This window comes from Haliotis asinina, unplaced genomic scaffold (genome assembly GCF_037392515.1).
Source record: "Haliotis asinina isolate JCU_RB_2024 unplaced genomic scaffold, JCU_Hal_asi_v2 scaffold_17, whole genome shotgun sequence".
Lineage (NCBI taxonomy): Eukaryota > Metazoa > Mollusca > Gastropoda > Lepetellida > Haliotidae > Haliotis > Haliotis asinina.
The window spans coordinates 981,377-997,307 of record NW_027133889.1 but is presented as its reverse complement, the minus strand read 5'-3'; the positions used below and the strand labels follow the sequence as shown (position 1 = coordinate 997,307).

Sequence of the window (15,931 nt, the reverse complement as noted above, 5' to 3'; positions counted from 1 at the left end):
ATTTTCTCATTTACGCTTTCTTTCTGTCTTTCAGAAGGCACGTCTTCCCGACGTGCTCTCTTTGTCAACAGCAGTTTACCCTGAAAGATCCCGCCCCCTACCTACTACCCTGCCTACACGCTGTGTGTGAGACGTGTGTGACATCTGCAGCTGGTGGTGAAATGACATGCTCTACGTGTCAGAGGCAGGTCAACCTCAATGACAGAATCCTCCAGAAGGATGCAGTCAGACAGAAGGAAATATTCCACTTGACGGCCAGACATCGCCCCGGAGAACTTCTCTGTACACACGAAGATGACGGCAACCAGGCTGTGTGCTGGTGTCAGCAGTGTGAAGAGTTTCTCTGTGAATACTGCCAGACTATGCACAGTAGCATTAAAGTTTCCAGAGAGCATGTACTTCAAGACATCATTGACTTGGTACCGACTGTCTCCAACATTCCAACATTTTGCAGCACACATGAACACGACTCTCTTTATCTCTTTGATAAAAGCTGCCAGAAGTTAATCTGTGCGAGATGTAGACTTAGCGATCACGCAAACCATGATGTTGAAGAGCTGGATGTGGTTGCCGATGCTATAACAAAACAGTTGCGCCTTTATAAGGATGCTCTATCAACGCTACAGAATCGCCAGCAGTTAAATATAAAGAGCGTCAAGAAAGGAAGGGAATTTACTCAGAGAATGCACACCTTTTGGAAAGAAACGATCAGCCATACATTCCAGACACTGAGATCACAACTTGGTCACAGTGAGAAGGAATTTCTTTTCGATCTTGAACGTCAGTCAGAGGAAGCTAATGCAACACAACATGCTCTTCTCAACACTTTTGAAAACGATGGGAAGACTTGCACAGGAGTTTTAGACTACATCGACAAAATCCTTCTCTATGGCTCAAAGTTAGATATCCTGGCCATGGAGGGTCCTGTTAGGGACATGACTCAGACATTCCAAGACACTGCTAGATCGGAAATACATGACAGTCCTCCGGCTCTCTGCAGCAACAGCATGTCGAAACTCAAGTCCATCACATCAGGATTTGCCACCCTTTTCACACGTCAGTCTGTTAAAGGTATGCAAGTTGGCAAAAACGTAATTGTTTGTTTAAATACAGAATGTGTACAGTTAGTATATAATGTGGTGATGGTTTGAGTGCATTGCATTAAGACTTATTTTTATATGAGTATTTATATAGCGCTACACTCCATCTCAAGTACATGTACATGTATGCTCAAAGCGCCTTCTTCTCCCTTCGATTACTGAACATCAATTCCAAAGGCCAATCTCAACTCCCCAGTGATTATACAGCTAGTGCAGCGAGTTAATGTGGCTTTCCCTTCCTTTCCAGGCATCAATTCAATTTTTTTCCTGCATGTTGCTGTACCCCGCATTGGACGGTTCTTTTAAGTGCACAGGATACCCGATGGGGGGATGACAAGAGTGAACGTGGGTCCTTACACAAAGTTTTTACACTTGGTCACAGGTGACCTCAATCCCCTCACTTCAAGCTCGCTGGATCCCCAGTCTGGCGCCTTAGACACTTCGCCCACTAAGCCTCCATAGAGACTTCCATTACATGTTTTTTAACACCGACTTTGTCTTATTCGTATATTTGTAGACGCAGATGCTCAAACTGATGATGTTTACAAGGCCGACATGGAAATGAAACACAAAATTGTGAGTATTATCAATGAGGGTACATCATGAGTCTTACCTGCAAATTTGAGTAAATAGTCGTGATTTGTTTTTAACAAGAAGCAATCTAAAATATATAGTATTTGTTGCATTATGAATTATTCAAGTTGATGAATCCTTCATACAAAACTTCATTGTGAAATAAGTACAAGGCCACACAAGATCAAAGAATTTAAGTAGCAATGTGACAAATATCACATCACCCAGTCTAAGTATTAGAAGGGAGACCATGCAATGGTAGACTAACAACTAGTCTCTGAAATTAAGATATTTCATGTAAAAATGCTTATAGTACAAAACATACAACACAATGAAAAGGAGCCCTGTGACCTTAATTTCTAGACTTGCCATATTTCCAAGACTTGTGTGGGCTTTCTCGGATATATCTGCTTCAAGGTCTGTACAACAGACGAATGCAATGGGTGATATTAGAAGCAGGTCATACAACATTTGTCAGTTTATTTCCTCCCAAAACAACAGGTAATAAAGGTCTCGCCTGAAATTCATGTTGTTTCATTAACAAGGATACAGACACCCTACTGGTCACATTATTGATCACCCTTGAGATTTGTTTTGTTTGTCTACAACGAAACTTCTAACTCAGTAGCATACTCGACATTTCCGAATCATGATCACGAAAACCATGTATGTACTACCTCACAACAATGAGTAGTTGAAGACATTTGTTGCAGGTCATTGCAGAACTGAGGACGAAAATGGATTCCGATGAGAAACATATTGAAATGCTCAACGCTCAAATCAGAAGCTTGCAAATGGTTTGTAGCATGTACTCTCAATTTGAAGAATACTTTGATGCAGAAGCTCATTAAAACTTTTTTCTGCCTGTGATATTCTTTCCTTTAGTTTCTGTTCAACTTCTCCGTTTATGTCTAAGCACAGGCATTAACTACATTTACGAAAGTCAGAGACAAACGAATTATAAATATGCATTAATTAAGAAATAGACCAAACACATAAGTGTTCTTCACTTGAAATAATAAATCAAACCATTTGCTTTTGCCTCTGTCACTGGTTTCAGAACAATATTTATATATACTAGATAACCAGATGACAAAATTCGTGGTTTCTTTTTAATGCACAAGGTTGTGTACTGTACACTAGAGGTTGTGACAACATTGAAAGAGTCTGCACACAATGTTGACACCAAGGTTTTTACACCCGGTCACAGGTGGGCTCGATCCCGAAACCTCAACCTCGCTGGATCCTCTGGATCCCTTAGCCAGCGTTAATTACTAAGTGAATCACTCTTTGTGACACTGATGTAAATGTTCCTTACCGTAGTGTAAAAGCACACATGCAAACATATTATGAATAGACTGTCTTTGTGGAATAATCCATAATGTGTAAATGGTTCGGTATGTTTTCAGCGCATTGAAGAGAAAGAGGCCATAGAGGATAGAACTGTAACAACCATTGACTTCTTGCTCGGTAAGTTAGCCTTCTCCCTTGATGATTCCCGATCTCATAACTAAACCTCAGCCAGACTACTTCACAATTCTATCAACAAGCTCGTGTCTGTCATCGTCGTGAGTGAGTGAGTGAGTTTAGTTTTACGTCGCACTTAGCAATATTCCAGCTATATGGCGAAGGTCTGTCTAAATAATCGAGTCTGGACCAGACAATCCAGTGATCAACAACATGAGCATCGATCTGCGCAATTGGGAACCGATGACATGTGTCAACCAAGTCAGCTAGTCTGACCACCCGATCCCGTTAGTCGCCTTTTACGACAAGCATGGTCACCTTTTATGGCAAGCATGGGTTGTTGTATCATAATGGTAAAGACATGCGAATTTTGTTTTTCTTCGAAACTGAAATCACCATTACTGACATAACATGAAATGTGGTGTACTTACTGATGCTACATGATTGGACACACAATAAAAAACATTAATCAATACACTTATTCTTAAACTAACATGACCTCTGTTGCGTGGTGCGTCGTAGCCACAGTTCAAAAACTGAAAACGAGACAAGAAAATTACACGAAATGCTCGCTCGTCCAGTCTGTACTTTTCTTCCAAGTGGTTAATGTGGACTGATGAAGGGTCAGCTGGATTTGTCAGATACTAAATTGTTGCTGTACCCCGCATTGGACGGTTCTTTTAAGTGCACAGGATACCCGATGGGGGGATGACAAGAGTGAAAGTGGGTCCTTACACAAAGTTTTTACACTTGGTCACAGGTGACCTCAATCCCCTCACTTCAAGCTCGCTGGATCCCCAGTCTGGCGCCTTAGACACTTCGCCCACTAAGCCTCCATAGAGACTTCCATTACATGCTTTTTAACACCGACTTTGTCTTATTCGTATATTTGTAGACGCAGATGCTCAAACTGATGATGTTTACAAGGCCGACATGGAAATGAAACACAAAATTGTGAGTATTATCAATGAGGGTACATCATGAGTCTTACCTGCTAATTTGTGTAAATAGTCGTGATTTGTTTTTAACAAGAAGCAATCTAAAATATATAGTATTTGTTTCATTATGAATTATTCAAGTTGATGAATCCTTCATACAAAACTTCATTGTGAAATAAGTACAAGGCCACACAAGATCAAAGAATTTAAGTAGCAATGTGACAAATATCACATCACCCAGTCTAAGTATTAGAAGGGAGTCCATGCAACGGTAGACTAACAACTAGTCTCTGAAATTAAGATATTTCATGTAAAAATGCTTATAGTACAAAACATACAATACAATGAAAAGGAGCCCTGTGACCTTAAGTTCTAACTTTCCACATTTCCAAGACTTGTGTGGGCTTTCTCGGATATATCTGCTTCAAGGTCTGTACAACAGACGAATGCAATGGGTGATATTAGAAGCAGGTCATACAACATTTGTCAGTTTATTTCCTCCCAAAACAACAGGTAATAAAGGTCTCGCCTGAAATTCATGTTGTTTCATTAACAAGGATACAGACACCCTACTGGTCACATTATTGATCACCCTTGAGATTTGTTTTGTTTGTCTACAACGAAACTTCTAACTCAGTAGCATACTCGACATTTCCGAATCATGATCACGAAAACCATGTATGTACTACCTCACAACAATGAGTAGTTGAAGACATTTGTTGCAGGTCATTGCAGAACTGAGGACGAAAATGGATTCCGATGAGAAACATATTGAAATGCTCAACGCTCAAATCAGAAGCTTGCAAATGGTTTGTAGCATGTACTCTCAATTTGAAGAATACTTTGATGCAGAAGCTCATTAAAACTTTTTTTCTCCCTGTGATATTCTTTCCTTTAGCTTCTGTTCAACTTCTCCTTTTATGTCTAAGCACAAGCATTAACTACATTTACGAAAGTCAGAAACAAACGAATTATAAATATGCATTAATTAAGAAATAGACCAAACACATAAGTGTTCTTCACTTGAAATAATAAATCAAACCATTTGCTTTTGCCTCTGTCACTGGTTTCAGAACAATATTTATATATACTAGATAACCAGATGACACAATTCGTGGTTTCTTTTTAATGCACAGGGTTGTGTACTGTACACTAGAGGTTGTGACAACATTGAAAGAGTCTGCACACAATGTTGACACCAAGGTTTTTACACCCGGTCACAGGTGGGCTCGATCCCGAAACCTCAACCTTTAGCCAGCGTTAATTACTAAGTGAATCACTCTTTGTGACACAGATGTAAATGTTCCTTACCGTAGTGTAAAAGCACACATGCAAACATATTATGAATAGACTGTCTTTGTGGAATAATCCATAATGTGTAAATGGTTCGGTATGTTTTCAGCGCATTGAAGAGAAAGAGGCCATAGAGGATAGAACTGTAACAACCATTGACTTCTTGCTCGGTAAGTTAGCCTTCTCCCTTGATGATTCCCGATCTCATAACTACAGACTACTTCACAATTCTATCAACAAGCTCGTGTCTGTCATCGTCGTGAGTGAGTGAGTGAGTTTAGTTTTACGTCGCACTTAGCAATATTCCAGCTATATGGCGAAGGTCTGTCTAAATAATCGAGTCTGGACCAGACAATCCAGTGATCAACAACATGAGCATCGATCTGCGCAATTGGGAACCGATGACATGTGTCAACCAAGTCAGCTAGTCTGACCACCCGATCCCGTTAGTCGCCTTTTACGACAAGCATGGTCACCTTTTATGGCAAGCATGGGTTGTTGTATCATAATGGTAAAGACATGCGAATTTTGTTTTTCTTCGAAACTGAAATCACCATTACTGACATAACATGAAATGTGGTGTACTTACTGATGCTACATGATTGGACACACAATAAAAAACATTAATCAATACACTTATTCTTAAACTAACATGACCTCTGTTGCGTGGTGCGTCGTAGCCACAGTTCAAAAACTGAAAACGAGACAAGAAAATTACACGAAATGCTCGCTCGTCCAGTCTGTACTTTTCTTCCAAGTGGTTAATGTGGACTGATGAAGGGTCAGCTGAATTTGTCAGATACTAAATCCTACCGGTACCGTGTGTCACCATGACCTACTGTAACCAAGAGGCCCCTTGTCTAACCTCGCAATAATTAGATGTACATATTTATGTCACAGGTGTGGCCAGAGAAGGTGTGGTTCATAAGCTGAACACAGGACCTGTAGACAGATCCATGTTGCTGAAGTGTGAGTACATTTATTCTCTACCTTATACCTTACATTATATACCTTATTGTCATTTGTCAGATTCCGTATGTGAACGGTTGAGTTCGTTCGGAAGAATCATTGGTCCACTCATTCCTTTTGGACACGTATAAATCGTGTGCTGGGAATACTGAAACTAATCAGCGTAATGAACGGATATAACAAGGACACCATGTATGGATGGCACACGTCCATTAGTATGAATACAAAATGATACAAAAGTAGACGAACAATACGACAGCACGAACTCACCAGGGGTTGTTGTTTTACCCAGCTTAATGCAGCGGTAAGGAGCAATCAGGCACTTGTTGGACAGACAAAGAACGGAAAGAACACAGTTGATCACGCCCACAAAAGACAAGTACTTGGGTACATGAAAGATCTTTTTTCGATCGTTTCCACAAAGGGACATCACCACCAGCTGATTTCATGTAGTCTGGAAACAATGTTTAGCAAGGATATTGTGAATATCTGTACCAGGGGTACACACGGGAAACGTCACAGATTGAGACAGACGTTATAACACTGGCAAAGGTCTAGACAGCAGAGAGTCACCATAGCTGGTGCAGACAGCTTCTTCTTATATACAGAAGATCCACAACGTATCAACGTGTATTGTCGAAGAGGCGAACACACAGCAACATCCGTGTGTGTGTTGAGCGGGCTCGGGGTGGGGGTAGGGACGGAGGGGACGCCGATAAACCTGATGACCTCAGGGAGCAGCTTTCTAACTTTCAGACACATTTGTTACCATAAATACGGTACAGGTTTCATGGTCTGCTCCGAAACGATGCCTCTGCCTACATGGACGGCGTCGCTAGAATAATGGGATCTAGGGCAGTCCCGGTGTTCATTCCCATTATGACCACTCACAGTTAAAGTGAGTGAGTTAACGTTTAACATCACATTTGCAATATTGCAGTCAAATCGTCACGAGAACACGTTTGATATTGAAATGATAATGAAAGATGTGTATATTATAAAAGCCTGTCGTCAAAGGACAGTAAAACAACTAAGATATGACAATTACTATTAAACTTAGTATGGAGAGTTAAAACTAATAGCTATATTAGGACAAAAAATATATATAACAGGGGCTATATATATATATTAGGACTCAAAATATATATAACAGGGGCTATATATAGCCAACAACTGGATGTAGATCACCGTACTAGGGACCATGAGGGCATTACTTATGCTACCTGCATGGACCCTAGCTGGATTTACATCGTCCATTCAGCCGCTGACAACGGTAGGAAGATGTAGCCAGAATTTAAGGTAACAAAAATGGTATGGTTGAGCACAATTGACTTTGAGTGCTTTCGACACATATGTACACACTCACAAAGACAATAATTTTACGCTTCTTCAACCCCCTTTGAGGGTACAACCACTAACAATCGCAATTTCTAATTTATACCACCCTATGTTTAAAATACAAATTATCCTTTTACAAAACGCGTAACAAAATTACGTAATAATTCTATTCCCTTTAAAGGTCACATGCGACCAAAAATCAAACATAATAAAAACACATTTATCACTTATTCGTGACATATAATATACATTACTGCTTCTAAAAAACAAATAAACAAAATTAGAAGTGTACAATCGCGATTCAAAAGTGCAATCACCTCAGCAGAGATGGTAAACTACCACGTGGCTGGAATCTGTCATTGATCCAAGTACAAAGCAGGACTTGAAACTGACGGGTTTGCACCAATTTCCATCAGATACAATCATCCCAAAAAAATGAATGTAGTTTGTTTGCAACCCACAGACATACAGACATGTCATGTGTATCACACCTACCTAATTACATAATGTGTCTGAGACGGGACTCGGGTGCACGTGTCATAAATCAATTTATTTTCTCTATGTCATATAGTCTGATATGTGTTCAGTTCAAATTGCATGTGGTCAATGATTGAAGCTGTGTGCTGCATGTTGTCTTTAGCAGACAGGCAGACAGACATATAGGTGTGAATAAACCAGACACTGAGCTTTCTCTGTGACAGACTGCTTACCACAATCAATAAGTTTTTGTGCGTAACGAGTAGATTATTTACTTATTTGTGTACCCAACCAAGATTAGACTACTGCTCACGACCTCATACTCTGGGCATGCGTACTGTTTCAAGCTGCCCGAACGTATTCACTGCGCATGCGTTATGGACGCAGAGTAGCACAGCTGCTGAAACCAGTTTTTCCCCCAGCGCTGGGGGAAATTTAGTGAAATGTCTGAACTCCGATTTCGCGGGCTTTTTTTTTCATCGCGTTTTTTTCAACTTTATAGATTGAATTGGCATTGTTGCTGATTTCTTTCGGTAAGTGCATACCGAAAGGTACCAGAAAGGTACAAAGTTGTGTTTTACTTTGCTTGTGATCTTTAAAAATTCAATTATTTAATGATGGCTGACAGTATTAACAAGTCCTTAACAGCTGTCACAATGAAATATTTATCCATTAGCAAAATCAATGCAATCAAGCTAAAAAGCCAATCTCAAAATTTAAATCAAAGTAATTTTGAGATTGTTAGTGGTTTAAACTGATTCAGGAAAATAGCGTTAACAGTTTTATCGGGCAATAACTTCAAAGACATAATTGCGCTTGGTGAAAATGACTGAGAAGATCTTTATCCTCGTCAGTTTATAGTTTGAATGGAACTTGGAAGGATTGTGTCCAATTTTCAAAACAAACAACCTGCATTATAAGCTCACAAAGTTTTGTTACCTCCAAATATCTAAACAAACAATCACAAGATCTCTGATTCATTTAGTTTCTAATCACTGATGTGCAATAGACAACATTAAACTGAGCTATCAGAGAAGACAAAACGTGAACTTTACTGAAATTGCCCCTGGACAAAAAACACTCACGTGGAACAGTGCAACCCTGCAGTATGACAAAGAACATCACAGAAAGGCTGAGATTTTGACGAGCCGAACGGGAGAAAAAATGTATGGAAAAAATGGGAACTTCATAACGAGAGAGTTCTGTTTGCAGACTAGAATCGATTCAACACGTTCCGAGTGAGTGAGTCAATATTTAACATAGGCAATATTTCAGCCATATCGTGACGAGAATATTAGCAATGAAAGGAATATATGTACATTGTAAAACCTGTCAACGAAGGACAGTAAAACAACTACTGGTAAACACATATAAGATGATCCACGACCTGACAAATGACCCCAATTTGCATACTTGGGAACGCCCCACAGAACGATCCACTTGAAATAAGAGGGAGACAGGTTGTCTGATAAATATCCAGATGTTCATTTTCCCCGTGCGTTTCACGCATGAATTGTTATAGCACACTCGATTTGGGAACGGGTACAATCCCAACGAATTGAATCAACACAATATACTGAGCAAATATGTTTATTTATGTTTATGTTTATGTCAAGCTACCTGTAGCAGCCAAGTGTACTCGCCCAATTCGTTGTCCCGCCTCTCTTGTCACAAATGCGTTTAGTGCGCTGGATCATCTAATATGTGTCTAGCAGTAGAATATCACAATCTGAATTGAAACTAGCGTGCAAAGTTAAAACTGATATCACTATTCGGATAACACAATATAAAAACAGGCTATAGATCACCAACAGCTGAAGGTAGATCACACGTTCTGAAATGATAGGCGAGTTCGTGTATACAGATGTAGGGGTGAGTGACTGGCACCAAAGTGTGTCCAAGCGGTGCACCATTTTGGTGAAAACCGTATGGGACGGGATTTATGGTCAGCAGAGGACACGACTTGTAATCCTTCATGGAACTTTGACTGTTCAAAGGTCGCACCAGTTGCGTTACCATATTGATCTTGCAACAGGACAATGCATGTCCGCATACTGCCAGGAGTGAACGTCAAAGTATTGCCCTGGCCAGATCGAATATGAATCCGATAGAACATCTCTTGGATCATCTTTATAGACAGCTGAAACGGCGTCAACCTCCACCAGCAAATCGACAGCAGCTGGAACACGTTCTCTGTGGCACAGAATTTGTATACTATGGCCGGAAAGTATTGGCAATAAATTGTTCAGTTTGAATGTCTAGTATAAACATCCTTGACAAGCTATCAAGTGCTTGGCTTCGTTCAAGAGACGACTGCGTTAATCCTTTTTCATTAGTTTGTGAAGAGTTATCCCCCTTGCTTACTTGCTGGCAGACGATATTTTTAGTGATCCTCGCTATGGACGATTTAGAGAAGAGTTAGTTGATTTTTAGAGTATCATAACTAGGATATCAGATCAGCTAAAGCGATTTCAAGTAGAACAGGCATCTCTTTGTCCACTGTTTATCGTGTTGTGAAACCAAATGCTAATGGATATGGCACTGAGCACCAGGGGGCGTAGGTAGGCCTGTCGGTGACAGGAAGCGGCTTGGAATTCTAAAAACAAGCGAAGGAGTTCAGAAATGATAAGGCTCGATACGACTGGTAGATGAACTGTGGTTGTCTGTAAGGTGGCCACTAGAACTGAACTGCATGCAGTGGGTTGGCAGAAAAGTCAGGGCAATAACCCAAAACATCGTTCAAAGCATTCACAGGCCTGGTTTCGGACAGAAATATGACATTATTACGTTGGCTAACCTATAGCCCTGACCTAAATCCAATAGAAATTGTTTGGGGGCTTATGAAGGAAAGTGTCAATAAGAACAATCTGACAAATATTGCTGAAATGAAAGAAGGGGTGGCCCGATATTGGGACAGCACTGACCACGAATTCCATGTGACCAAAGACGGTTGCGATAACTATCTGTCATATCCAGGAATTTCATGTTCACTGGTGGGTGGTTAAAAACATTCTCGTAAACTTCTCCATGCAGGAAACTCGACATTACATTTAACTTGTAAATCAGAACAACCCAGAAGAAACTCACAGACATTGGGGCAACCGTGGATTTTATCAAAGAAAGTATCTCGCTATGCAATACCACCTCAGCCTTATTTCCACGTGTTGCACGGAGTTTCTTTTCACAACTAGGCGCGTGTCGTTGTTTTGTGATCAGTGATACAAGGTCTACTTTTTTCACGGATAGCTTCACAGTTTCCCGAGTGGTCAAATTAAGTCACGTGACACTCCGACTTGGGTCTGACATGCATTCAACAGGTTCCTCATATGTCACATTTATGCGTTTTCTCATTAAATGACAGTGTATAGGAGCAGAAACTCTGTCGTTTGCTCTCGGTGGGTTTACTCACTCACCAGCATCTATCTGTGTGGGTAACCTAGAATTTCATTTTCAAATATATCGGACAAGATAGCGTTATTATCGTGTGTGGATATATTGCTGCAGATTGTTTCTACCTCTTCGAAACACTCACTTTCGAGAAATAGTCGCCTAACCATAGCTCGCTGAATCGCTGTACTTCACCCTACAGCCCGGATAAATATTATCAGATAATGGATTGCAAATTATAGATATATATGTATGTGTGTGTGTGTGTGTGTGTGTGTGTGTGTATATATGTGTGTGTGTGTGTGTGTGTGTGTGTGTATGTGTAACGATTTGTAATCGATTATATTGTAGTTATTCAAACAACACTTCGTATACTTATCACTTTATAAATTTAGCATTTAGCAACTTGTCATGTTTTGTTCACAATCCAACTATGTGTCTTATTTTGTAGGTATACCACTGAACATGGGCTATTGATATATACCTTAAATGTGCTTCTCACAATATATTAAGTCATCTCTTGTTTTCCCAGAACAAACGCATTTGAGGTTTTTGTTTGGGAGGGACAGGTTTTACTTTTCGTTAGTAAGACGGTCACCGCTTCTCAGGTTTTACTTTTCCAAACTTTAAAATGAACACCAACAATCAAAATGATACAAGAGTGTTTGAAAACAATTGAAAAATATCGTTCAAGATTAAACTAAGCAGGATTGCAACCACATATCTCAGTTCCGTAGTCAGACGCTCCACCGCACGACCATGGGGCTGACAAAGGTGGTGGGTATTGCCATTAAATTGATTTTACGCGCGCTTCTGTTATCGTTATGTATCTCATTAAATGATCATCTACATTGTAATTACCCATCATTGAAGGTATATATGTTAGAGAAAACACTTCACCTCGGTTTTGGTAGAAAATGTAAAACCATCGGAGTCGGGGTTTACATACCAAAACCGCGGAGGCGTGTTTTCTCATATACATCACCAACAGGTGAAGGTAGCATATATCAGTATGGAACTTAACTGTTTATGTCTTATTTGCGTCTAAATCCATATGTTGTAGGTACACCACTGAAGTATGACAAAGACAGAGCCAATCTCGACTACGTCCACATCAACACAGAAGGGGACCTGGTCAACAGGAAGTCTCGCACCAGATCTGCAAGGGTGAGGCGACTGAAGAGGTACATGGGCACATGCAGTTCATTCCCCCTCCCACAGGATGGTTGTCCCCAGTACTGGGAGGTGGAGAACAGGGTCAGTCTGGACAAACCACTCCCAGAGAACGGGCTCATCCTGGAGATTGGAGTATGTAGAGAGGAGGAGAGGGAGAGGGACGTGCATTATTGTATTAGTGAACGTCCTTACTCCTACAGTATGGTCGCCATTCGATGTACTAGACACGACGGGATATGCATTTATATATGTAAGGAGGGGAAGTGTGTGCTGCATCTGCCTGATACTCTCTCCAACACAGCAGGAGCATCACACACATCACATTACGGTGTTGTCTATGATGACGCCAGGAAGAAGATTGTCTTCATTGATGTGAAGGAGAAGAAAGTCATGTCGACCTTAGACAATGTAGACTCTACTGAAGCACTGTGGCCGATGTTCGCAGTGTATAACCCAAGTGTCCTCGCTGTCAGCATGAGACTTGTAGTGAGCAGCGACATCAACATGACGGGTGAGAAGAAAGCAATGATTGTCAAGGCACTTTCATGATGCCATGGTGTGAGAAAGATGTTCGTGTACTCTACTCAATCACGCACGCACGCGTGAAAAGGCGGTATGAGTTATTTGACTGCATGTATACAGTAACATAATCAATTCTACTGACTGTCATTTGACGATCACACACACTTCACTACACAAGAATGGAATGAATGAACCATTCGTATAATCACATGGATTAACAGGCTTAACCAATATATAGTGAACATTGTTTTACTGGCTTGGCTTTACTTCACACATTTGATTCGCGAACGTGGACAAGACAAGTTCGAATTCAAGTTTGATAGTGACAAGAATTATGTATTTGATCAATACTGTAGTTGAGCATAGGCATGATCATATATAACACATACACAGATTAAAACGAGCAGATGCAATTTATTGCAGCATATTCATTGCGGGTAATTCTGGGTTTCATCAGAAGTAATTAACTCCGCGTTTACTTCTCTACTTGGTGTTCTTGGCAATTTCTGGCGACGCACATGTTTCGATGCTACGACGTCCCGAAACCTGAAGACACATTTGTTGAATGCGAGGTTATGATGTGCCCTGAGCTGTCCAGGTTGAGCGATGCCTCCACATGGAGCTGGCATTGGGACATTCCTGTCCTTGCTGATGTTGTGCAGCACAGCACAGGCAATTATTACCTAGGTGAATATTGGAAAAAAATGGTATGTAGTGAGGACACAACAAATGGTCAAGATACTTCTGTCAATTTAATTTATATGTAGGATGTAGATGACGTATTGTTGCATGCATTTGACCAAGAAACGTGTAATTTTAAATGTTTGAATGTTTGTGAGAAAATCATCCATGGAAATTATTGTATTTGAATACCCAACTCCTGTTATTCATCAATCATCGTGGCATTCATCTATAAAAATTATTTGTTCAAAACTAATTGTTTTGGCATCATTATCTTTAAAAGGGTGCACTTCACATATAATAAAGTGTTGGTAAAATCCCAAACCTTACTAATCTCACACTTATAGTATTTCATCCTGTGGCAATCGTTTACTTTAATTTAGTAGCTGTACAGAAAATGCCACCATTCAGATAGATAGATAGATAGATAGATAGATAGATAGATAGTACAGTTACAGTCATATTTGTTTGTCTAAACTTCTTACTTGATTCTTCTTAAACAGGATTACTGAGATATGAAATCTTTATTACAGTTCAACTTTAGATAAAAATAATTATTTGTCTGTATTGAGTGAGGTCCTATTGACAGTAAGATCACATATTTCTAACTTGTCCACTCTCTTTATGTTACTGTTGACTGTAGAAAGTATTAGACATTTTTACATTCTTGTTTGATTATTGTTATTGTCTTCATTAAGTAAATGTTGTTGTTTGTCTTAATAATTGTTTTAGCTTTTTTTTATTTATCCGATGCATATGAACACCTTAAGGTATTATTGGGGAAATTATAGGTGTCTTTAAATTTCATTCAAATTATGATTTTTGTTACCTCAATAGAGTCCTGGGAAGAACATTTTGTAATGCTATACCTTGCAAGCCTTCTGTGGGGAGAGTCTGATGTCTCCATGTAGTACATGAAACCATCGCTTCAGTTGTCCAGTACCTCTTTCCATGCAATTTCTGGTCTTTTATGAGATCTGAGAATGTGCAATAAATATAGCTGGAATCATCAAATGATCTTATGATGTTTATGGGTGGTATTATGTCAAAATGGTTATATCATGACTCACGTTTGTTTAACAAACGTATGATGTCATTGATAAATCACTGAGGATGCATTTACGACTGAGGAAGTGCACAAGGTACGACATATTATCCGAAAAATGCACTTAGCAGATATGTAACTCTTCCGTTTCGTTTTTATGTTGGATGTTGAATTTCATATAACCAAGTGAAATCACTCTATGTTGGTTAGCACTCGAAATTGACTAGAAGAAATGACCAAAATACCTGTTGTAGTTTGCCTGTGGTCCAGGAAGAGGACGTAAAAATGGTGTTAAAATCCACCTCCGACATGGGTAGCCACTGTCGCCAAGCAAATGACATCTTACGGGAACATGGTTCCCCTCAAACAGCCGACATAACCCGCTTGTTGTCAAGATGCGGGAGTCATGTGTTGAGCCAGGCCAACGTGCTACGATATCGATGATCTGGTCGTCGCTGTCAATCACTACCTGTGTATTAATACTGTGATAGTGGTGCCTGTTAATGAATTCATTCTCATTAACTGATGGGGCCTGAATTTGAACGTGCGTGCCATCAACGACACCAACTACACCGGGGAAGTTAGCGGTCTGATAGAATCGACGCTGGTGTCGTCTTATTTCTTGGGCATGCGTGGGAAAGGTGACAAATCTTCTGACCATACGCTGGCTTGTGAGTGAATTAAGCGTTTGTTCGACGACTCTTGAAATGGAGTCCATGGTCATCGCCATTGCACATTTGAAATTTGCCAGTGGCAAGAAAACGTAAAGTAACGAGAACTTTTGTAACGCAGGACACTGCACAACTCCGATGCGTTACGGGACTTAAATCGTGTTCAAGTAGATCACAGATGTAAACAATACTGTTTCTGTCAAATCTGTACCTTTGGAGCAGCTCAGTATCATCTAATGTATGCAGAACGTCTGTTCTTTCATTAAATGCTCTTGGATTACGCGTGGCAGCCAT

The 15,931-nt window shown here is 40.1% G+C and overlaps 1 protein-coding gene and 1 pseudogene across 1 annotated transcript in view; one reads left to right on the top strand and one right to left on the bottom strand.

The window, feature by feature from the left end:
- LOC137269772 (uncharacterized) overlaps positions 1 to 14,935 on the top strand; it is a 22,092-nt gene extending 7,157 nt beyond the window's left edge. Inside the window, exons 4-12 of the mRNA XM_067803599.1 lie at positions 35 to 1,071; positions 1,618 to 1,676; positions 2,387 to 2,470; positions 3,083 to 3,143; positions 4,036 to 4,094; positions 4,804 to 4,887; positions 5,481 to 5,541; positions 6,272 to 6,340; positions 12,606 to 14,935. Coding sequence (XP_067659700.1) covers positions 35 to 1,071; positions 1,618 to 1,676; positions 2,387 to 2,470; positions 3,083 to 3,143; positions 4,036 to 4,094; positions 4,804 to 4,887; positions 5,481 to 5,541; positions 6,272 to 6,340; positions 12,606 to 13,267 — 2,176 coding nt within the window. The 3' untranslated portion in view covers positions 13,268 to 14,935. The remainder of the gene's footprint in view (positions 1 to 34; positions 1,072 to 1,617; positions 1,677 to 2,386; positions 2,471 to 3,082; positions 3,144 to 4,035; positions 4,095 to 4,803; positions 4,888 to 5,480; positions 5,542 to 6,271; positions 6,341 to 12,605) is intronic.
- On the bottom strand, positions 13,669 to 15,931 carry LOC137269873 (putative nuclease HARBI1; annotated as a pseudogene).